At 36.0% G+C, this 26257-nt stretch overlaps 1 protein-coding gene across 6 annotated transcripts in view; it reads left to right on the forward strand.

Annotated features, from left to right (window-relative positions):
- The window catches only part of LOC105397912 (sodium bicarbonate cotransporter 3), a 42079-nt gene that overhangs the window by 6509 nt on the left and 9313 nt on the right, over positions 1-26257 (forward strand). For 4 of the 6 annotated variants that reach the window (XM_038121209.2, XM_048631191.1, XM_048631208.1 and 1 more), the window contains exons 1-3: positions 1438-1671; positions 5747-5847; positions 22040-22144. In XM_038121209.2, coding sequence (XP_037977137.2) covers positions 1598-1671; positions 5747-5847; positions 22040-22144 — 280 coding nt within the window. In that variant the 5' untranslated portion in view covers positions 1438-1597. Of the gene's footprint in view, positions 1-1437; positions 1672-2653; positions 2746-5746; positions 5848-22039; positions 22145-26257 lie in introns of those variants that run through there. The other 2 variants (XM_048631201.1, XM_048631196.1) reach the window with 2 other exon arrangements.

Genomic DNA, 26257 nt, shown 5'->3' on the forward strand with positions numbered 1-26257 from the left:
TGGCAAGATGTAATCGCAATGGTACATTTATCATCGTTCACGTTATGAAAATTACTTCCGTGGATTTTTATAGGTAGGTACATAAAAGAATCATGTTCATATTATGTATACAGGGTGGTATTTTTCAGGACTTTGCGTTAGCTAGCTTAATCGTTCCTATAATGAGCCAAGAAGGTAATACCCATGGAGCCTGCTCTCGTTTAACTTCCGTGTTCATGATAACAAGATTGTAAGGAAAATGGCTTTTATCGTTGATGCTAACCTTTCTGAAACAGCGTATGCAGAATTTTCTGCATTAAAATTCATATTTTGTTATTATAGACGTAAGCCCGTCACCAGGCGAGTCCCGTCTGCCTACCCGTTTGGGTATAGCAATTGTGTGCAATTATGTGACGCGCTCGATTTCTGATTTGAGAAAATCTACCTAAGTCTGAGTCTTTGAGCAGTCATACTGAAGTTCTGCTTAAGTTTACGGTCCCAGTTGTGTGTGATACCCACAGTAAGTTGGTCTCAAAATGTTACTAATGATTTTGTTTCTTAACTCGTAAATACGACGTAATTTTTTTAATTACGAATAGCTGAAAAAGTATCCAAAAGCACAGGCCCTTCGACCACAAAGCAACACTACTTGTAACGTTTACAAGTAGGTAGCACCATTTAGTTGGTAGCAAATTCTAAGCAAAACAACCTTTATTCGGACGTAATAAAGTCACTAGCAGTGGTGCCAACGTAACAAAGAAAGCTAGAAACGTAGCCGTCGCTACTTCAGAGGGGTCACCCTATATTACGAAAAACTAAGTTTCGGAGGGCCGCAGCGCGAACCACAACTCTATCTCATTGTAGTGAACGTGCCGATTGCACGACAGCTCTCGTTCATTAGTTTTTTGTCAGTATAGAGTAACCTTCTAGGGATATATAGGTCAGGAGTTTCCAAAGTTGTCACCGCCGCCCGTAGGGCCCAGAGGGGCCGCTAGTTAGACGCGAGAAATCGCTTTGGAAACGAAGACGAAGACGAAAGGGAATGTAAGGAAAATATATTATTCTTTGAATATATTTCATACTAGCGTAAGGGTGACTGCCAGACTTAGCTACCAGACTATTCCAATGTGGAGTAGATATCAGTAGTTGTAGTTTAGTTTGCCTAACCTATGAAGGTAACGGCTTGCTTTTAAGTTTTATAAATGGGGTGTGACCGATTTTTTTTTCTGTTTTCAACACATCTCACTTTTTATTTCACCACTATCTACCTGCTTTTTAATTCATAATTCAATCATGTAGGTACATATTCTCTCTTTCTAAGTAGTAGTTGCTATTACGATACGATTTATACATATAAATTACAAAGAGTCAAGACTTTAGTAAAAATAGAAGCCTAGCACCCCAACACAACAGCTTATAACGCGCCTCATCACAAACCGTCGACTGAGTTGCGCTCAACACCTACTAACGTACAGCTGTCTTCTTGATCCTATGACTCCCTGGTACTTATGTAAAGTTGCGCGCAGCAAAATGTATAATAAATACAATAAATAGTTACTAGTTTTTATTTATTTTGCAATTTGAAAGTGGTGGATGTGAACTGGTTGTGCGATTTGTGATGCCTTCGTATAAAAGTGTATATTTCAAAGAATATCCCTACAAATACAGACGATGCCGTGGAGAAATACACAAGTAAGATTAAAAATATAATTTTAAACAAGCTACATCTCTGCTGCAGTTGAAGTGCCTTCGCACAAGAAGTAAGACACAATTTTACCTTCGTTACAGATAAGTTGGTGATATCTGGAAAATAAACTTCATGATACAAAAGGAAAAACTCCTTGCAACAGATACAAGTGCAACCCTCAAATAAGTTTATTAGGGAAATTAAATTCGTCGTTAATGCGTCGTTGTAATTTATAAAAATATACCTATGTAAAAACCAACGGACAGTTTATTTTTAATCGATTGATAATTAGAAATACATATATTTTACCCGTTGTAAATTTAGCATAGCCAGACTCTAACTGACTTGTTCCTACCGTGCATTATAATTTAACAAATGTTATCGATACAGTCGAAAATATTCCCAATCCCAAAAGTCTGATGAATCAGTATCGGCCCCGCCACCACGCCTGAGCAAACACATTAGCCCGCTACATTCAATTAATTAGGCCCATCCTCCATGTAGATTACTGTCCGGCCCATGAGGTTGTGCAAAGATTTATAATACAAACTGAGGTAGACGTATGCCGCATATGCCCTAAAAGTAGATAATTATGTGATTCAACGTGGTCATTTGAGACCTTTATTTCGCTCTTACTGTACGTCTAGTACCGGTTTGATAGTTTGTCGAAAATTTTAAATGTTTACGTTTTCGCATACAAAGAGACGCCTCTAGCGGAAAATGTCATGAAGCTTTTGACTGATAACACAATAAAACAAAAAAAAACGTTTCCGTAAATTCCTAATTCCGTACTTATGTTGGAGATTGCCGTCTCGTTTTAGTATTGTATATAACCGGACCAAGTTTTGAGTGACGATTTGCTTTGTAAGCCGCGTCTACCTCAGTTTGTGTATACGTCTTTGGTAACAAGCGGTTCCTTCCCTAATTAGATGATAAAAACTAAACTACAGTTTCCGTGAAGAGGTAAACGGATCCACCCACGCCAAGTGCCAATTCTGAGACTAGTTGTCCATAACTGTTGACATTTACTAAGGTGTTTGAGTGTACAGTGTAAGACATCTTTGTTGCCGACCGACAGTGTAAGTTTTGTTAGTTTACGTTAACGAAAAAGTTTAAATTTCCTCAACCAACGTACGTAAATAGAAACAAATACCTAATTGCTGTACACAATATGCGTTCATTGTAATGTAAAATGAAAGAAATGCAAAACCCTTGCTAGACGCTCAGTTCTCTTTCGATAATTGTTGACTTAATTATTATGACGACTAATTGCCAATTTCGCCATAGTGAGTTAGAGCATAACCAGAAATTATTGCTTGACTTTTGACACATCTGTCAAGAATTTAATATGGAGATGACGAATAATTGATCAACCATTCCCTGGTTACGATCTAACCGACTATGGCGAAATTGGAGCTAAACATGACAAAATATCTCGGGTTCAATTCTCCGGGTAAATATTTGTTTCTCATCTGCATTTATAAATCATCTTTTTTTTATTTTAATTGTTAGTCAAAATATTAATATCATAGGTAGGTACATGCATGTTTATGTGTTTCTGTACAGTTTATTTAAATTAGAGGAAATATTACAATATATTATTATGCGATAGTAAATATAAATCATCTTACAAAAATATATTATTTTCCGCCCGATGCGCCACTTTATATGCGAGAAAACGTAAACTTTTATAGTTTCCATCAAACTATCAAACCCATGCTAGTCGTAACTACTGTAGTTTTCATAGTTTACTCTTTTATTCCAAAACCCACACTCGGCACTCTAGATAGAGATATTCTATTGCTCTTAAACCAAGTAGGTACTTACCTTTCACGCTTAGCTTTGTCTTTATGCTGGTTTTCCGGAGTTTCTGTCTAAAACGTTTTCATATGGGTTTTAAGCATGCGATATGTATGTATACTTACTGTACGTATCTAGATTGTAATATGAAATTCACCGAAGCAAGAAAAGCTCGTCTGTTCTGACGTATTCTAACATCAAAATTATACCGGGTTATTAATTACCTAAGCAACAAAGAAACTTTAAAAAAGTAACAAAGAAACTTAGGGCTTCATATTAAAGTATCATACTCGTACTTAAGTTTCTTGGTTATTTTTTAAAAGTTTCTTTTTTAATTATACAATATATCAAAAAACTCTTTATTATAAAATTTGTATAACAATCAAACATTTTTAATAATATTTAAGGACTTATTTATGCTGATAAATATTGATTTTTATAATTGACAATAGGTAACATAGCCTTGGCTCTGAGTTCTGATTCAATGAACAATACTTTTCCCACACGGGTAGATCAGTGTACTAAACATTAACTATAAAAAAAAACACACACACATACTCACGCCTTGTACTAATGTACTCCCTTGCGGGGTAGGCATGCTGTGGGTGTAGGGGTGCATTGCTGCATTTACTATATTTATTCTATAAATAACTATATACGAAAAATATACTTATTCACTTTTCTGAACTTAGTCAGGAGCTTAATGGGTCATTTTTTATATTATATAAATATGTGCCTACACATTAGGGCATGCAATACCGCAATACCGGTATTCGTAATACCGGTATTAGGGACAAAATTCACGTTTTTTTCAATACCGGTATTGAAAGTTAATACCGGTATTGAAGTAATACCGGAATCGGACTTTTTTAAGCTATAATAAAGCGATTAAGATATAGTATTCCTATGTACTGTGAAAGCGCACTTGTTTCCAACCGTTTCATGCAGTTTTCGGCCGTTTGATCTCTACTATTGTCCATGCGTAAACGGACACTGGATGTAAAAATAATAATTTATTGTAAAATTTAAACTCTAATACTCAATTCTCGTAAAAATCTATTACAAAATACTGAATTTCATTGCTTTTTCTCGTTTTATTTTGACCTATACGACCTTTAATCACAATATATGCCATTTATTACAAGGAAATCTAATACTGGTATTAATACCGGGATCCCGGTATTGAGTTGCAATACCGGAACTCAATACCGGTATTGAACCGGTATATTAATATGTACATGTACGTCGTCAATAGTTCATTTATGATTTCCATGAATACTAAACAACATTCAGCTGTATGGTAGCGAATATGTAAAGTGGAAAATAGGACTTTATCATGAATGTCAATTTAACTATAATTTCCGCTTGCTTTTCAGTCTATTGTGATATTATTCAAAATGGGCTCTTATTTATTAATAACGTAACAAAATTTACTTTAGAAAATAGGTAATAGTTTATAGTGAGAATCAGAAAACTGGTAAATTTTAGATATTTTAATTAACGATAAACCAGGCCTTATTTCACATAATTATGTATGAATATACGGTATATTCATACGTGAGATTTAACTTTCATATAGTTTTACCACTTTACTTTCACAAGTTATCCGTAAAGTGGGAGAACAATCTAATCCAGGAACGCTAAGCCCAGATTACCGCGAACTTAGCTGAGGTAAATGAAAAACCTTGTGTCTCATCTGTGCTACAATCTTATCTTGGATCTTTTTTAATTCCACAGTAAGGCATTTATGGTTTGTCCATGTTCATATCCTGAACTATAACACCTTTAATCATGTACTAAAAAAATAATTAAATACTCTAACGTACTCAACGACAGGGGGGTCACTCTGTAAATCGACGAATTGTCATGTCATATGTCGCATCATCCTAACTAATATTATAAATGCGAAAGTAACTGTGTCTGTCTGTCTGTCTGTCTGTCTGTCTGTCTGTCTGTCTGTTACTCTTTCACGCCAACACTACTGAACGGATTTGAATGAAATTTGGTATACATATGGTATAGACCCTGGGAAAGAACATAGGCTACTTTTTATCCCGGAATTCCCACGGGAAAACTTTTTAAGGCGAAGCGAAGCTCGCGGGAACAGCTAGTAAGTATATAAGGGTGTTGCAAAAAGGGTATACTAAGCCGTAACCTACATGTCCAGCATGTCATATCTAAGCCCCAAAAATGAAATCGGATTTTCAAAACTAACATTCTTTTTGCAACACCCTGTATATTATTACAATACTTTATTTATATTTTTTATTGCATCCGCAGACCCTGGAAGATGGAGACGCGAGCTGAAGAGGACGAGGCGCCCAAGGACCCCGCGGCCAGGAAGCCCACGCACCATGACTACACTGAACAGGACTTTGAAGGTAAATCAATGAGAGTTCATTAGTAATATCCCACCCATATAGGTATGTATTACAGGCCCGACTGCTCAAGAAAATGGACCCTCGCGCTGTTCCTAAAATATGTCATAATTTGTTTGAAATAGGGCCAGCGCGCGGCTGACATTTTCTTTAGGCAAACTACCGACACCAAACAACCCCAATATTTTCAAACATTTAATTTAAAATTTGAACAAAATATTTCAATTTTTTGTTGATAATAATATCCTGATGCTCTGTTAAATGTACTTCAATGTTGCAGAAGGCCTCATTAGGCTAGTATTTTCCGTTTAGGAGTAATATGGTGCTTATGACATAAGTCAGTGGAACCTTTCATTGCCCGTGAGTGTAATTCGATAGCCATTCCCAAGTAACATTTCATTCGAGCTTAGGTTGTAAGAAATGCCTTTAGGTTTTATAAGGGTTGTGAAAAGGTTAATGCTTTGCTATCTGGTCATATTGAGTACTTGAGAATGATTACTAAGTCCTAAAACTAATTGTTTATTAATACAACCTTGTAGCTGCTGATAAGAGTTTATATTAACGTTATTTTAACATGTATTTCAGGAGCATATAGTTCTAGGATCTTATAGTTGTCGTAGACACCTGATTTACTTCTAGAAAAGCTAGCATTAATGCTAAAGTGAGAGCTTAAGGTTAAATTTTTAACCTTGATACAACCATAAAGTTATGGAATATTTAAATTACTTATAAGTATTTTTTAAAACCTATCTTAAACCTTTAGGTTGATAAGAGTTGTCTAGGCAAACAAATTAGGACTACTTGGTGAAAACCAAAAGCATTAAGCACTGGCTATGAGCTAAAGGCATGATTTAAGTCCTACAAGAATATTTTAAAGCTTTAGAGGCATCCTCAAAATATGTTTAATGCTTTTTAGTAATTTCCTAACGGCCGCCATATTTTTTCACTGAAATAAAAAAAAACTTACCAAAAAGATACATTTTAATTAATAAGGGAAAATTCAGTAGCGTTTCCTATACTATTCCAAATATATGTTTTTTTTATATAGACAGTACTTTTATTTCTAATATAAATTTACACCAAACATAAAATTTTATCTATTTTTTTAAATTAAAATATCTTCAAATTTATCATTTACAAAAGGCCCGTCACTTATACAGAACTATTATCCGAAAGTATCACAATAAAGTGCTAGTCGCACAAGGTTTTCATATTTCCTGACTTCAGCCTAACTACTTACTATATTTTGTATTAATACAACACTTACAAGTTAGCCATTTTGAGTCTTGGAAAGTGTCAGGTAATGGCGCCATTTATTATAATTATTATAAAATCTTACACAGAAACATTTTAAGGCCCGAGAGTCCTGGGAAGGCATTACAAATATCCATCAAATATGTTTCAAGTTATAGAAGAGTTACATCCAGGACTAATTTAGAACTTAAAAGCTGTCTTCCAAGGTTATGTTAACGTTAAATTAAGGTTGTGAAGGTTTTATTTAGGTTCTGTGTAAGTTGTTCAAAAGGTTCTGGGTTTGAGCTATAGGTTTTGCTGTAGCTCTCAGAAAGGTTCTAAAACGTGGGCCCTTTTTGCACTCAGGAGGTTAATATAAGGTTAATATAAGGTTATCGAGCCTTCTAAGTCTCACGAGTTGATTTCCATACAAAGGTTCTAGAACCTTTTCAAAACCTTTTTAAAACCAAAAATGTTACTTGGGTTAGTATGTGACAAGCTCTTTTCTGCCACCGCAACCCAAAATTATGTCGGTGAATAAATAATTCTACACAACATAGGTAACATCAGTTGACCACCTCATTCACCATTGGTCAGAGCACTCTAGCTTCGTTCTATCTTGGCCACAAAATAATATTTAGAAGAATCAGTAGGAAAACAACTCGTGACGCAAACAAAGGAACATCTATCAAAAAGTTTCACTGCTACATATTATCGATATTACAAATATTAGTGTAGATTTATCAGTGACGTTCCGATATACTGCAGCAGACTAGACAAGTTAGATAGACTGTTCCCATACATATTGATCAAGGTTCAATAATGTTTTATTTTAGGTTTTCCGTTTTAATCATTACAATGAAGATTGAGAGCAACAGGAATGAGGTAAAGTTCCGCTCAGTAAAAATACCAGCCAATTACAGCGCCGCATGTCATAATTAAGTTCTGCTTAACTTGACATTCTCAGTTGTGAAATCAGCAGATTCACTGATATAGATAGAAAATTACATATTACAGACACTGCAAACTTATTAGTCTCTTTTTACGAAGAGAGGTAAAAGTTCCCTAGTTTGATTTTGTATCTCGAGTTCGGTGTCATTTTAAGCAGTTGTCATTTTGTTTGCGAGCAGAAAACTTTGTTTAGGATTTACGATCGCAGTTCCAACTTTTATCCGTCGTATTTTTCATGTGACACGTACGATAAAGTTTAACTTTATTTGCCACTTTTAAGTTTATATGAACTACCAGCACTTCTAATTCAAATGTTATTGAGCTACTGTTATTAAATTGACTTCTTTTTCTTTTTAACTGAGATTAGTCGATGAAAATCATATTAGTATTTAAAATAATAACAGCATTCAATGCTGTTAATATTTTTAGTTTTACGGTACCTACAATCTACTTCATGACTCATAAATTAATATATATATGTACTTTCATACTATGTTAAACCCACAAACTTTTTAACCTGCTATTCATAGCAGATTTCAATCCTGATTTATATTTGAAAACGTTTAAACATTTATAGATACAAATTAATGGCGTCGGCTGTACCAATATATATTTTGAATCTACTGTAACGATTACGAGAAATGGCTACAGTATGTACGTAGGGTAACTACAGCCTAACTCCAGCTCACATGCGATGCTGACAGCTCGTAATTAGGTTACGGTGAGTGCCGCGTCGTCTGGGAGGGCCTTGCTAGGGGTGTTCACCCTTCACACCGTACATACCTTGTTGAATATACAACGGAAATATTAATGAACGGGAATTGGGATTTAATTACTGTCGTGTTAAGTATGTTTAAATCGAAAGTGCATTGAATTTAATATTGAATATTGGTGTGGAAGTATTTACAGTTATGATTAATTACTACTTATTGGTTTTTGAATTCGTACATAGAAGGATTCAAAAATGGCCTCAAAAATGTGAGCTGTTACCATACATCACCACGACTCACGACAAATATTGTTGAGTAGTTACTACTTCTACTTCTTCAGCCTATAGCAGTTCACTGCTGGTCGTAGACATCTCTCAAAGCACGCCACTGGATGCAATCTATAGCTTACTACTCTTACTAAGTCTTAGGGTGTCTTGCACAACAAAGTTAATCAAAATTAAATCTATGACCTCTTGCTCTGACATTATACTGTCAGAGCAAGAGAAAAACTATTTAATTTTATTTAACTTTGTTGTGCAAGACGCCCTTAATGGTATTATAACTCCTTTCTTTCTATTTTGAAATTACAATAACTATGTCAAAATAGGAAAGAAGACGACGTGCCCCTGAAGGATTCTAAAAATAAAATGCTACGCCGCCGGTCGCTACGCGCTACGATGCTACGCGCTACGGTGCTACGAGCGGCTACGACTAATTTAGAATTTTATTTTGGTATAGATACCTACTTTTTATTCAATATTTTGCATAATATTAGATTATAATGATAATAGGTGATTTAAACCTTGGGGATATGCATAAATTTTCCATTCGAGAGAGCCAGGTCCAGCACCGCTAATGAGGAATAATTTGGTAGCAAAAGCGTTTGGCATATCTTAATTACCTACTTACATCTACCATTGGGAAGTCCTTTTATCGCGATACTCGTGAGCAAAAAACTTTTAAGTATTTCTTTTCTGTTAATATAAGTAGGTATGTACAGGGCACATCTAAACTTATCGGTCCCGAAAGAAACACAGCATTATTTAACGTTTCCACTTCTAGGTACTGCAAATAAAGGGACCGAAATTCCTTCCTGTACCCTGTCTAGCCAAACTTGACCCCTGTCACAAGGGCATTATCTCAGGGTAGACAGGTCTTCAATGGTGGTTATAAAAGTGGGTCACAAGGGGAACCCCTGGCCGATATAAGTAGGGTGTGTTTGGATTCGAAGCTGCTCTATGTAATGAAACAAAATTCGTTGGACATAAAAATTGTATGAAGTGAAAATAATAAAATTATATGAAGTAAAAAGGGAAAACCTACAGATAGAATATACGTAGATAGATTTCTCTAGATAAATGTCTCATTATTTCCGCATATAAATCTAATAATCTAGTAGCTAAATTAAAATAACCATATAATAAAATTGTTTTCTGCCATGCTTTACGTGCATTAAAGTTACTGTTGGTCCGGTCACTGATAGAAACTTACCCTCAATCAAGCTTCCACTTGCATCGCATGAGAAGTATGTACTTAATTATATTTTTTACGATGAAGCAGATTTAGAAGCTCTGTGCTAGTTTCTAATAAAGTAAGGGATGATATAAAATGCCCGTAAAACTGGCTAGAGATTAAACGTTGTTTTGTTGGAGGGATTTTATGAAAGTACAGTATTATTTTATTATAGGGAGGGTATAGGTACCTACTGGGGAACTTTGTAGGTATTTAAACATTTATTTTACAGTATTGTATAATTTTATTTACAATTTTATGTATCAGCAAAACACTACCAAATACAGAATGTAAAAAAAAAATATAAATTTTCACACCAAATTTGATATTTCATACAAAACAGAAAATAGTCCGTCGCTATTAATCCATATAAATGTCAACCGAGTCAGTTACATTTGCTACATTATTAGTAGGTATACGAGCAACCTTGGACGACTAATGTTGACTGAAAGTTCCCGGGTGGGTCAGGCATACTTCATGCAACTAACAGTGTCATAGCTTGCCTGCGTACCAAAAATAGTATTACAACTATAAGTGCCACTTTTACCAAACGCTAGATGTATTTAAAATTATATTCATATCAAATTTTAAATACCTACTGACAAGACCGTTGATAGGCGACTAAATCCGATTAGCGTTTAGTGAAATTGCGCCAAAGTTGGTAAGGTATATTTGTCCATAAATTCCGTTAGATATACCTACATATAAATTATCATAATCACATTGACAAATACACATTACACATTCATAAATATCGAACGAGTTTTCGTTTGGAAACTACTAACATATACATAACGCTTAGCGTGGGACGACCATAGAGATATGGCTGATGTGATGAATGTACAAAATACACCCACGCCAGTGAATGCAATTCCTAATAAAAATTTCACTCCCTCGGCATCTCGGCTTCATCTCAGTTATATACAATAAATTATTATATTATGTACATGTATATGTAAATTGCACGCCAGGATTGTATTTTGGGTGCTCTAGTCTAGATCTCACAACTCACAACGCACAAAAGACCAATCTAAAAATATCAAAGACACATTTACACATAGGTATTGCATAATATTATGGGCTTAGTTGAAATTATTATCAAGTGGTAGCCACTCTTTCCATCACTATAACAAAGTGACTAAGTATTTCCTGTACGACAATAAAAATAAAAGCGTTAACGTGTCGGGTTCATCATCATCACGACCCATCACGTGCCTACTGCTGGGGCACGGGTCTCCTTCCAATGAAAGAAGGGTTTTAGGCCTAATCCACCACGCTGGCCTAGTGCGGGTTGGTGGACCCCAACACTAGCAAGCTTGTGCTGAGAGAGTTGTCGGGTAAGTGGGCAACCCGACTGTCAGATGTTTTCAAGCTGCCCGAAGACCTCTGACTAGGCTTAACGACTGCTGCCGAAGCTGCAACCGGGACCCACGGCTTAACGTGCCGTCCGAAGCACGGAAGCGTCCAGAAAAGCACCACTTGAAATTGGTCACCCATCCAATGGCTGACCATTCCAGTTGTTGCTTAACCTCAATGATCAGTTACGATCACTGAGGCCCGCTCGACTACGGACGGTGTCGGGTTCAGCAGCGTTATTAATAAAATAATGTTTCTCGCGTACGATACTGCAAAAAAATGTGTTAAAGCCATTACCTTACGTTCATTGTAATAATGACAAAAAAGTTTTCTCCCGCGCTATACGGAAAGTGGCATAACCTCGTGACTATCGTGAGTCTTGTGACAGGTTTTTTGTCGGGTATCGCTTATAATAAATTATATGCATCGTCAATACATCTTCGTGTGATTTGAATATTGTTTTATGTTTCATCTTTAGAGTTTGTATTGTATACTCAGGGTTAAAGAAAAACACACACCCACGCACAATACACATACAGGTACACATGTATTTCCCTTACTGTTTAAAATTAAAATAACCATTTCAAACCAATCGCAATGTCGGCTAGAGTTGTTTACTTACCTACATTACAATAATAATGTAATATGTTAATCCCATCCCGATTCCGTTCGATTAATCTCGTACCTGTATAGGGTGAAATTTTATCAGTGACATTCCTATTAGCTGGTAAATGTACCATCTTAACGGAACAACTTTGAAACAACAACAACAAATCTGAAAAAACCGCTGATCCTTTTCCGTACGTGATGCCAGTTGACTATGAATTTAACTTTACTCACAACAAACTACTCTAGCAGCTCATAATTTATCGCAATTATAGAGATTTCCCAATATTTTGCTTCGTGTGACGTCTTATTATTATTATAAATTCTTTATTGCACATAAAAAAAAAATTGTACAAAGGCGAACTTAATGCTACTAGGCATTCTCTGCCAGTTAACCTTTGGTGATGTCGAGAAAGTGTTTGGAAGTGCGATAGGCTGACGTCTATATTTACAAGATATTTACCTGCCCACCGCAAGATCACTTATAAAATCCCTTCATATATAGTTACGGAAATAGCAATCGAATGTAGTCTTCATGCACCTTGGCCTGGCTATTGGATTGATGAGAGTGAGATGTGCGCCACGTGCAGGCTTCAGGCTTCAGCTAATCGAGTTCACGCGGAGGTTCGGGAATCGAATCTGTAAAGTTACCCTTTACTACACTTTATCGTATACATAAATACATAGGTACTTACAGTAAAAGATTAAACAAAACTAGTATACAAGGGCGGACTTATCGCCTAAACGCGATATCTTCCACTTCCGAATGCAGACTGGCATACACTTGCACTACTTCACTCTACATTATATTTATATCCATAAATATACTCACGCGCAATACTAAACTACCTATGTACGGGCAATGAAAAATATTCCACTGAGAAAATCACCAAATTAGTCCTAAACGGAAAAGGCTAGCTTAATGACGCCTTCTGCAACATTGAAGTACATTTAACAGAGCATCAGGATATTACCAACTAAAAACGGTAATATTTTGTTTAAAAATTAAATGAAATATTTGAGAATAATATTGGCAGTTTGTGATGGAACTATTTCTTTGCTCGTGAGTGTAACTTGGTTTTCGACATATAGAGTGACCCGTTCTACTGCCACCTAGTGGGGACGTAAAATCTATGGTTTTCATTGACAGGTTGATTCAAAAGTGGCATAGTGAGAACAGTCATATGGGGGTGACTCAGGTGGTCATTCTAAACAACTGTTGTTCTACAAATTTTAGAACTTCGTGAAAAAGATATTTGAACCATATAGACTCAGTATGTGTCAGTGTATCTCAATGTTATACAACTATAGGTAGTATCATGTAAGTATGTAGGTATTGTAAACATAATATATCGTAATTTCGTGTGATATCAACAAATAATAAATCAGTGTAGGATATTATTGTGCCTTATCTCTTAGACTATCAAAAATCGACGACCAATATTAGTCTGCCTAAATATCAGATAGACAGATTATCAGTTCGTAGTCTACACGTTTAAGTACGCTCAGTAAAAAGGGATATAAAAACTATGACTAAACTAAACATCACATCCATTTACCTTGCCCACACGGATGTTATAATCAAATCAACCTCATTTGTGAAACCCTTGAACTATATTCTCTTCTAGGCCTCTTCTAGCCACCTGCACATTCAAAGGTCACCTTTGTGTCCTCTAGCTAAGTTGCAAAATAGAGTGGCACTCGACGAGGCATAGACTCGATAGAGCTGAGGCATCAAATAGATGACTGATACCTTTAGGGAAATGAAATGGATGTGGGTAAATTGATTAAAAGGGTTTTTCCAGAAATAAGTCACTATTTGTTACAGTTCAAGGTAATGTTTATTGATTTGTTTTATTATTGAAGAAATTTTATATTTAAATATCAGGTTCTGAAGATAGGTGTTAGTAGGTATTTAAGTTATGTACAAACAAAGATTATCTTTCTATTCGATAAGGTTTCTGCTTAATCTACACTTTCACTATTAAAGCCGTTAAGGGGATCCCTAAAGCTAAAATGCTAAAGTCGGCTTGATATACTTGATTAGATTGGAAAAACGGTGGCTTCTATCACATTGATAAAAATATATTTTGTAGCAGAGGGTATACTGAACATGTTAGTTGCTTATAAATTGGTGCAGGATTATAATAAGTATGTTAAAAAAAATTGCAAACACACCATGTCTTTTGCCATTTTTTGACTTATTATGAAAAAACCCTCGAAATCAGAGGGCCCATTTTCATGGAATCTTATATGTATGTGTAGGTAATTAAATTCTTAACAAAGTTACCTTAAAGAGTTGGATTTAATGGACCAGAAGTCAACTTTTTTTGCAAAAAACTAATAAATTCCGGTTTAAAAATGATGACACCGTGACAGATTTCAGATTTCTTCAGTCGTCGCCCTGGTGGCGGCCTGTTAGGAGCGATACCCACGCCATTTTATTTTTTATCAAATATTTCACAAAAACTGATTAAATCAACAAATTATGACTACAAGTATTATAATACATATGCATTTGCTATGGAAAGTTAATTTTCTAATCATTTTAGATGCAGAAAAGCCGAAAATTCTTAGAAAACATTTCGCCTTTTCGATTTGTTTACATTTTTTACTATAGAGTTACAGATGCATAGATAAAGGTAAACATTGCACATAATGACACTTATTAGATTCTCCGAATAAGAACTATACGGTCAATGCAGTATGCCAAAGCGCGAGCCTGTTTATATTCTGAGGGGTAATTTATTTTATTTTAACGGTTGTGTATGGTAGGTAAGCTACACAATATACAGGGTGTTGAAAAGTAAGTTCATAATTTGTTTTATTTGAAACCAAAAACCGTAGTTAATTAAAAAAATATATATTTTAAGATGTGGTAGTCTGTACACTACAGGTTGTTAAAAATAAGTAAGTATTTTTAAAAATTGAAGATCTAAAATTTACATAATTTTTTAAATCTATTTAACAAGCTTTGCAAAAAAGCGGTTAAGTGCGACTGTATCTCGCCATGAAAAAAATGAAATGTTTACTGTAGCTATGAATTTTATGCGTTACAAGTGGAATAAAATACCGCATAATATTATGTACAACTATGTAAGAGCCTAGTTTTAAAAAAAAACTCATAAGAAAATATTAAATACACAGGTTTTTTAACCCCTGAAGGAAATAGAGGGGTGTTATAAGTTTAAAGTAAGGGCTGAATTTTTTTTTTAAATTAGGGTGATAGGTAATGTATATTTTTAATGATTTTTTCAAATAGATAAATGTTATACCATTTTTAAATTGCCATAAAATTACCTATAGTTACAGTTATAGTTATAGAAAAGGGCAGTGCCCATTCGCCACTGCAACCTAAAATATCTATAAATTATGACTCCCCATGCCGAGTCTCACTCTACAGGCCCAGGTCTTTTATAAACCTGATATTACCTATACAGGATGTTGCAAAAAGGGTATACTGTGCCGAAAGGGTTTGACTCAGGGGTTATTCTGAACAACTTTTGTTCTCCAAGTTTTGGAAATTCTCGAAAAATAAATTCGGTCTCTATAGTAAAAAGTCACGTGATCGAATAAGTTTCTATGTAAAAGGTTTTGTTACGTGAATTTTCAAAATTGTAGAAGAAAAGTGGATCAGAATGGCACCTAAATCCACTTTTGACTAAGCTTTATACCCTTTTTTCAATACCTTGTATAAAATATCGTCAGCGTCACCTTAGATCGTAATCATCGTAACTCCTCGTGACCAAATTTTAGAGGAGACAAAAATACTGTTTTATTTGTAGTTCTAGTTGGCATACTACCCACCTAAAGTTTTTTTTAACTAGCCTAAAAATGATTTGTTTAGACAGTCTATCTTCCTGTTCAACCGCAGCCTGAGTGCCAGTGACTCAATGACTGAAAGGAGGCCATTAGTGCTCCTAAATAAATAAAGCAGGCCTGTAGATTATCTTTCAGTGTACCGACACATCTGATTGCTGTAAGAGCCTGATAAGCTCTTCGAACGAGTCATACCTCTGTGGTGGTACGGTTTCGACCTTTCGGACAGTCAGTTTGGCATCCGAAATGCGGATTCGAATAGTGGGTACAATACTTTGCGTTCGTTCACTGTCGGAGCAGGATAAGAACCACGGGCGAGTTGTTGCGCTGGCTGTTTGCTTAAAAATAGTAACCGCGTTCAACTCTATCCCCTAGAGGGCGAACCTTTAGGGCGGCTCTTGTATACCATCACTTGTCTTCTTATCTGCAGAAAATTGACAGAGGTCATACGTGTCTAACAAGTACATTAAGGATGCGAAAAGAGAGGGTTTGTTTTCACTGAAGAAGTTCAGTTGCGGAGTTCCACAGCGGTAGGTCTTGGACCCCTCTGCTGTGGAACTTGGCATACAACGCGGTCCTGCAAATCAAGCTCGCAAACGGCGTTAGCACAGTGCATTTTTCTAATGTCACACAGGTCGTGAGGTAGGCTGAGAGCCTCCTTCGGGGATGACATCCCAATGATTCATTACGAAAAAATTGCTGCAGCTGTGCTCGCCATGCAGTGCATGGGCTACTTCCGAATCTGGGGGGCTGTTGCAAAGGAGTCCCTTGCCTCTATACGGTACGGGTTCCGTGCGATCTATGATCCTTCCGGGAGCACCTGTCTTGTCAAGTCGAAGAGAATGGCTCGTATTCGACGCAACCTTCAGTACTGGTGGGATTGGTTGGAGGACAGGACAGCAGGAAGCTGCAGCAGCCGTCATGCTGTGATTCGACGCATAGATGCAAAAAAAAGTTGAAAGTAACTTCATGTTAATAAAATATTAGATCTTAATTTAACAACATAACATTGCAAAAAAAAAATTAACATTGTTGAGTATGTTATTGTAATTTACTAAAGTAGTAATAAAAACAAAGGCTTATTGCATAGTTTTCGTTCACGTTCGCCTACATCGCACGTTGTATATGAGAATAAAGGGTATAATTACTAAGTTTTCTTGTTTAAAAATCACGGTTTGGGGTTTAGAGGAAAACAAATGGTAAAATGCGGAATACAGTTTTTTTTTTCGAATAAAGAGGAAAACATGTGAATTCAAAAAACGTTTCTATTGACACCAAAGAGTACTTTTCGCCGAGAAAAGTGGAGTTACAATGTTTGCGATCTAAAGTGATGATAGAACTAGAATTTATTTTTTCAGTTCACCTGCTGTTGAGTGAAATCGTAATTAGGTAAATGACTCCTTGACATGAAAATAACTTTTTTTTTATAATCGTTATAACAAAACCGTTTTTTTTAATACAGCAATATTTGTAGGTGTACTTACAGTGAGCAAAAGAGCGCAGCAAGGTGTAAATTTTTTGGTTTTTAAGAAACAAAAATATTATTTCTATCATATCCCAAATACACATAAGTACTTAAAAAAAAAATACACACTCTCGCCTTGTACTAATGTACTCCCTTGCGGGGGTACTTACATGTTATTATTTTTCTGGTGACCTCCCCATATCCCTTTGCCAGCTACGTAACCTTTTGTGACACCCTGTATATGCAGAGTTCTGCAAACTACTGTTCTGCTTTTGAAACACCAAAAAAAAACAGGTCGTCTAACTAAAAGGTCACGTGACCAAAAAAAAATTATATGAAGAAGCGTTTTTTTCATGAATATAAAAAATTACGTAGGATAAAAGTTTTTCAGAGTGACGCCTGAGTAACGCCCTTTCGGCTAACTATACTTTTTTTATTACACGGGGGCAGAGTTTAATACAACACCCTGAACTATTAAACTCTGATAATATTTTCGCGATTTTTTTACATTCTGATTTCATTTCCTGGCTTAGAAATAACATCAATAACATGCTGCACACGTAGGTTTCGGCATAGTATTAAACCCTTTTTGCAACAACCTGTATAAATATCGGCACGGGTACGACTTTATATATAATTAATTATTAAATATTAAAAATACTTTCAAATAAAAATAAATATTTTCGTATCACAAAACAATATTACTTACTTAGTACCTATATTTTTAACAAAGTGGCATGTCTTCACTTTTATGTTTTCGAGTACTATGTTAAAATTTCATGTCATTGTCCGTAGAACGCCCCGCATACCTCAACCCCCCCTCACTAGATTTGACAGATTCTGATTTTCTTCCAGCTTTAGTGACAGCCTTAATGTGTAAAAATATACGTACCTCTATACTAAAAGGTGACACGACCAAAACATTTGTAAGGGGAGGCAAAGAAAATAATCACGAATTTATAAAAAAACGACAATGTTTAGACAGTTTTTTTTTTACATCTCACACACGGCCGTGTAACCCTAAACTAGGCAAAGGCTGTAGTATGGGTATTGGACAGCTGATATATTTACACAAATACATGGATAGATACATAATATATATCGACAATCAAGACCCGAGAACAAACATCTGTCTTTAAACAAATATCTGCCCAGCCGGGAATCGAACCCAGGACCTTCGGAATCAGGGCCACTAACCACTACACCGTTCGAGCATGCTAGTCTTTTCCGTTTTGTGCTATAGTCATTGGAACTTTTTCATTGCTTGCGAGTGTATTTATGGATATAAATATAATGTAGAGACCAGTAGTGCAAGGCTCTACTCGTATGCATTCGGAAGCCGTAGAGCCGGGAGGTCAAGCGCGGGGATTTGCTCGGTAAGCCGATTCACTTCGTCCCTCGCGAGACTCGAGACTCGCTACTTTTCTACTGTCTGAAGCGAATTTAAACACTGAAATATAACTTAAGATGCTGTTTTAAGATTGATTGTGATGAATAAATAGCAAATCATTTACGGGATAACGTTTTTTTTACTAAGTCTCATAAAAATAATGTGAACAAATAAAAAAAAAAGACAAAAACTCTGAAAGAAAAAAAAATGATTTTTTAAATGAAACACTAACCAGTTAATTATATCGATCCGTATTTACTATAATTTAGGTCACACAGTTTTTTTCCAAATTTCACCTTTATTAGGTACCTACAATATTTTTGAAGTAAACACACGATATCGGAAAAACTTTTATGAGAAGAAAACGGATTTAATGTTCCGCCTTGCTTCTTTAACAATGGTGCGGAAATCCTGGGAAATGCAAGTGTGAGTAGCACAGGTGATGGAGAAAGAAGAAAGAGGCACTTGTCAACTTTGTTGTCAGTAAAGTCAACGACATTGATACATTATTTTTTGAAGTAACGTATAATAATTAGGTTAATTAATTTCCGCTTTCATCTATGATCTGAATACCACTTCTGATTTTAACGTAAATAATGTATTTTTTTTATTATTATAGTAATTATATTACCCTTTTTGCAACAACCTGTAGATACTCAATAATATTTCATTGAAAAAATTTCAATTTGTCGGTACCAGAATCAATGCCTACGTAAAAAGGCATCGATAAAAAATTGCTTTATTTCAGGTTGGCCTGAAAAAGCATTTCAAAATATTAAACAACTAATGGAAAGTAGGTAGATACTGAAACAAATAAAAAAACCTTTTTTTGTTGCTATACGCGGACAATTTACTGCTACGAAGCTTATTGCAATTGCAATCGTACTGTGAACGAAAAATCACATATTCATGGATGTAACACTCTGCCGCGCATTCAGTGGGATTGCGCTCCAACAACACCTACTGTGATACACGTGTACCATATACAGGATGATTCAAAAGTGGGTGCATACACGTGTTCCATATACAGGTTGATTCGAAAGTGGTATAGCAAGTGGGTGACTCGCTCGGTGGTAAATTATGATAAATTTTTGTTCTACGATTTAGGAAAAAATATTACCTTCTCCATCTAAGTTTAGTCCCCGTTTTAGTATATCATGTGAGATTAATTGTATCTGGCCTGAGACAGTGTCTTGTAAACGAATGGAATATAGTCATTTAAGCAAACTTATATGAATAAACTGATACTGAGTTGCACAAAGGAACTTTAAGCTAATGGAGGCATTAAATATATTGCTGCCTTCCTTCGACAGTATACGGACAGCAAGAGACAGACATAGATTTACTGGCGTCATCAGCTTAATGTATCTTTCTGCGACTTGGCATGAGTATATAATGAATATTTATTGGGTTCTCACACAAAACTCATTTCTTCTGAGTAAGTATACAATCCTAACTAATCCTAACTATATAATATTATAAATGCGAAAGTAACTGTGTCTGTCTGTCTGTCTGTCTGTCTGTTACTCTTTCACGCCAAAACTACTGAACGGATTTGAATGAAATTTGGTATACATACAGTCTAGACCCTGGGAAAGAACATATACTACTTTTTATCCCGGAATTCCGACGGGAAAAGTTTTTAAGGCGAAGCGAAGCGCGCGGGAACAGCTAGTACAATATAATTTTATAATGCTTCCGTATAAAACAAAGTCAGCACCAGCAAGGTGCTGAGAAGCTCTCTACCCGTTAATTCATATTGAAATCAATCGCCATTCACCGCAGATCGATATCAATGACGGTGCTACGTGGCCTGAATAGTAATCATAAAAAATATGTTTACGAACTGGTAATAATATTCTACCCGACCACCCTCCTCACATTTAGCGAATGAAGCGAATCCAAAAGGCTTTGGTACCTACATAATACATTGAAAGTCCTTACTAGCGCCGCGAATTAAAAAAAAAACAATCGTTTGAAAAAATTCGTTCACGAAATTTCATTGGTCGATTTCTGCCTCGCATACCGCCCCGCTAGCCCGCTCCGCTCTGATGACTGGTCAGCATTACTAAGAACTCCTTTATGCTCGGAATAATATCTCGGCACGTGAACATATTGAACATACTTATCGATTTATCTATTCACGCAAACGACGAAGTTTAGTCGTGGTCACTATTATTGAACAAAATAATGAGAGAAGATGTATGCAGTTGACAGGTGAGAAAGCAGTCGCCAACCACACGCAAACATTTCCGTTTGTGTGACAGTTTGTTAACAGTCGTGTGTGTGACAGTGAGACGGTGTGTGGATGAAAGAAACAAATGTGCAATGGTTATAATTTCACTTTCAGCGTTCGCGTTTTGTCGTTAATCCATATTAACAAGATAAGATAAAGATAAATAAGCACGTTTATACAGAGTGAAACAGCCTGAATACATTATAGGTATGGGCCATGTATACTGTATTAACCACCCGGAAAACGTTGTGAAAAAAACATTTAGGCTTCGTCATGTATGACATGCTTAATCGTCCATATGACGGGTAGTGGAGGGCTATTTATATTCACCGGGAATTTAGCGAATCAACGTACATGCTGAAACCTTAAGCGAGGTTTAACGTTGCCGTTGGCAAAAATGTGAGAGTCGACTGTAGTGATATACCTACCTCTACTTCAGCAAGTTTTTCATGTACAATTTGGACTCGTGCATGTATTATTGCCAGTGTAAACCCAGATTTATCTTAGATTATTTAGATTAAGTTCTGCACCTAACTGTTTTTCCGACGTATATTTTAGTGTCGAAAATAACATAGATAGAGATAATAAATTGTTGCCGTTATTAACTTCTTACACATACATATTTGAGGTGACAATATGGTAAAAAGTCTTTTTTTTTCTAAAATATTAATTGAATTATTTTTAAATATGTGCTATTGGACTGTACTTATACTTCTAATATTATAGTGAATCATTGCTATTGTTGTAATATAAATATTTAGTATGTGATTTAAGATTGAAATTAGACGAAAGAATTAGAATATTCAGAAATTAAATATTATTTTCTTCTTAATTCCTCCACCTCCTTGCTGCTGGCCACCACGCACCGTGGCCGTCAACTTTTTTCTTCTTAATCCCCCTCCCCCCTCTCCCCGCAGGTCACCGCGCGCACACGGTGTTCGTGGGCGTGCACGTGCCGGCGCGCCGCGCGCACCGCAAGCACCGCCACCACCGCGACGGGGACGCCGAGCCGGAGCGACCCGGTGAGTTGTTGAAGCTGGTTATAATACGGATTTGTAGGGGTCATGTTAGGCCGTAAGAGAAAGAAAGCCAGCGCCGAATGTCAGTTTCGTTCATTGAACCAACTGCCGCTGCTCAGAGGCACGATCACAGGATTCGATTCTATTTTCGAAACTACACAAACATATGGAAAAAGAACAGCATCGTCAACTGTCACTGTCAAAATGTAAGGCAAATTTGTCAGTTCCAAAAGTGACATTGGTTTTTTCCATATGTTTGTGTAGGTTTGAAAATAGTATGAAATCCTGTGATCGCTGCACTGGTTCGTTATCGACGTCACCATATCTCTATTCACCATACGGTGCAGTGATTGAAACGCGCATAAAACGAGTTTATCGATGTCAATAACAGACCTGTGCCGCGGCTGCAGCGCTCATAAAAGCTTTTAAAATTTCCTTAGAAAATTCTACCGCCGCGGCGCTGCCGCTGTAACAAGCGTTCTTTCTGTACAGTAGGAGTTCGGTAATTAGATAATTGATTAATTCTGATTCCAAAACCATTTAGGTAATGATTGAGCACGAGCACTGATGTATTAACAAATTAATATAGCTAGACATCACAGATAGTTTACCCTTTCCAAAGGCTCTCTTTCATCCAGCGAATGAAACAAATTCTACATCTAATAGCGTTAACATTATCTCCTTTATTCTCAATGTAATGAACTCCACATATAACGTGCACAAAGGTTCTAATCAAGAATAAAACATAAATATAGCTCGAGGCAAGTCCAACGGAGGCCCTATTCTGGGCTACTCAGCTTTTTCAAAGCAATAGTATATTTGTAGGAAATTTCTGCACTGAAGACATTGTAGTTTCGCCGGTAGATGTCATATTATTTCACTGCATAATTTAATTTAAGCACACTTCTGGATGTTCCGAAGCCAAAATATCAAATAGGGCACTGGCAGAGTAGTGGAACTGCAAACAGTAGATAAATTTCGACACACTTCTAGAATAGCTGAAAGGAGCTTAGGGGGTGCTTAGCCTTTAAAGTCGTCTGTTGCTGGTGGCGCATAGTGATGCAATTATTATTTTAACCAGGAATTGTAATGGTGAGTGGTGGTTCAGAATCAGCTATATTTGGTAGCTCCGTGTTTAATTTCGTCAATAACACATACTTACTATATCGTTTTAAAATCACATTGGTACCCAGAATAGGGAGCTATAGACACGAGCGTCGCATCTCGCCTCGTCGCTTCCTTTGATCTCTGTAAAAAGCTTTCATCATGTAATGTATAAATCGTTTTAATTTTATTCGTGAGAATTTGCGAGAATTCAAAATTAATAAAGCTTTATCACCTTATTCGTACATATTACCTGTGATCTGTACATACATATAATAACGGTATCTGAAAGCACGATGAATTCAACACCTATTACCCTCAGGTTACCCTTTACATTAATAATTCAGACTAAGTTAATTTGCGCTCTACAGTATAAAATAGAGGCTCACATGATTTTCTTTCACTAAAAGCAAGCATATTCTAAGTTCAAACACATTTCGTACTACTCTACATTTTATTATAACGTGTACTTAGAAAGACTAAACATGAAGTAAGGAATTTAATTTCAGCTGAAAGCTTTTAGCTGCCATTTTCCCGTCATCCATCGTCATTTGTCGTTTAAAGTTGTTGATACCTTATTGTTACACGCTTCAACGAGTTATACCAACACTGTATGGTGTGTGCAAATACGGCTGACCTCATTTCGTGTACTTGTTGGGCGAATATGAGTCGTATGTTGGTGATAAACGCTTTATTAAGTAAAACACCATCATAAACATCAGCTCATAATTGTCCACTGCTGGACATAGGACTCTCCCAAGTCCCAAGTAGCGCTACAATATTCTGTCCTTGGTTTGCCTCATCCAGCCATTACAGTCCACCTGAACCGAACCGTCAGTCCAGCAGGCTGACGGGCGTCCCACCCTACGCTTACTTGTCGTGAATGTACGTTGGCCATAAGATGGACACCAGTATTTTCTGAGCGTATTTTCATCATCATCATCGCCACCCAGAGATTATGATTACCATCTTCACGACCGACACACTGGTCTGTCAAACATCTTTTAGGTCCATACAAGTTACATCAGATTTGTCAAGTTAATTGTTAATTTTCGGTGGTAGTAACCCCACAGAACAGTAGCTGTTGATGTAAACTACGATAAGAGGACAGTACCTATATAAATTGCAGTGTAAGTAATGTCCCTGAAGTTATAACTAAGCCACAATATGGCCATAAGGCTTTTACGTAATGTCCGTTACAGGGCTAGTCGTAAACGTGAGTTCTATTTTTATCACTGTATGTACTCGCACCTACATCATAGTATTATATGATAGGATAATCAAAATGTTATAAGTTTCTAAACTTTTTCTAAGTTTTTCATTTCTCAGGAATCCCTGACTTGCTCACGTCATTTAAACCTGACCTAATTTACGAAAGGAATAGAATATAAACTTACGTAAATTAGTTACGAAACTGAAAGAAAAGTTCAAGTACGAGTCGAGCCTTCGTCATTTCGTTAAAAGGGATACTGTGTCATTCGTTCGTGGTTACATTAAGGGTCGAAATTGTATGGGCATGGATGCTACGAGCGGCAACGTCGCTTATTTTACAGCTGACAGACTTGGTTAATTAGCCGTAATTATTCTAAACTTCTGATTTGGTATTATGATTCATGAAGTAGAAGAATGTCATGTTTATCCCAATAACGGCTACTGCTGGACATAGGCCTCTTCCAAGGCATGCCTGCAGAAGACTGACATGAACCTTCTTATAACTTCTACAACGGTCCATCAATCTGGAAGGCACCCCACGATTTGTTTGCATAAATAAAATTGTTTTATCATTATTATAAGGCCGTTTAGGTTTTATTAATGAGTTTTATGTTCAAAATGCGGTGTAATGGAATGAAAAGGACGTTGGCTCTCGTATTTCTTTGAAAATTAAGTCTGACAATCTACTTAAACAGTTAAGCTTTTTATAAGTATAGTGGAGTTTAGAAAAAGTTTTAATAAGGTGAACAAGAAGATAATGATGTCTAAATAGTTTTTTGGACATCAGTTCACTGTCTATTTTACGTAACTGATAATAATTAATAATTTATTTTACAAAACGTAATTATCTACATTAGACTGCGAAATTGGACGGTTTGCTCTCAATCAAAAATCTCAGAATGGTTTTGGAATCGTCATCACTAAAATTTCTTTTGCAAACAATTTTTCACAGAGTAGGCAGTAACAGAAGTGATACAAAATAACATCTATCCTAAACAAAGTTAACATCGCGACCTGCGAACACAGCGGTAGTCGAGTTTCTGTAGTACTCTACAAAACTTTGTGAGGTACAGACAGTTAAAATATAACCATAATAAATAACGAATTCGAATTTGGAATTATTGTACAAACGTGTTTAGTACTGACAAATACCTTATAAATCTGATAAACACGATATAAATTTTGACAAATGGATCATTTTTTTGTGGTAAGACTGAAAGTTTTTCGGAAAGAAATCTTCCAGTGAAAAATTCTTACAACAAACTAATTAAATTTGGTTTGCAAGCAAAATATTAACGAAAACTCCAATAAATGCCCAAAGAGACTAATCTTAGGTTGTTTTTGATCTGTTTTGCTGACTGTACCTCCCGCACGAGCAAATGTAGAGACAGCAGCCGCGCAACATTACCTACATGAAACACTTTTGATGACACAAGTTGGATTCCATCCCGCGTCGTCAAAGTTTCCGGACCACAGTTGGGTGTTATAATGATAAATGCTAACTTTTAAGTGACAATTTCAATTGTTTCAATTGAATTACATATTGTAATGCCTAGGTATATATATTTATTTATGATATATACATACTTATTTACTTTTCGATTAATATGCCAATTATACCTATTGTGTCTTATTATATGTTCGGTATGTATTATATAGGTACAATAAATCTCGTTACAGAAATTCAGAATATTCCAACAGCAAAATACATTGCCACAAAAACCCCAACATTCAAGGTCAGGAAGAAAATTCGGAGTTAGGCCGTACATAATGGCAGATACATTATGTATGTACATAATA

This window comes from Plutella xylostella, chromosome 4 (genome assembly GCF_932276165.1).
Source record: "Plutella xylostella chromosome 4, ilPluXylo3.1, whole genome shotgun sequence".
NCBI classification, from domain to species: domain Eukaryota; kingdom Metazoa; phylum Arthropoda; class Insecta; order Lepidoptera; family Plutellidae; genus Plutella; species Plutella xylostella.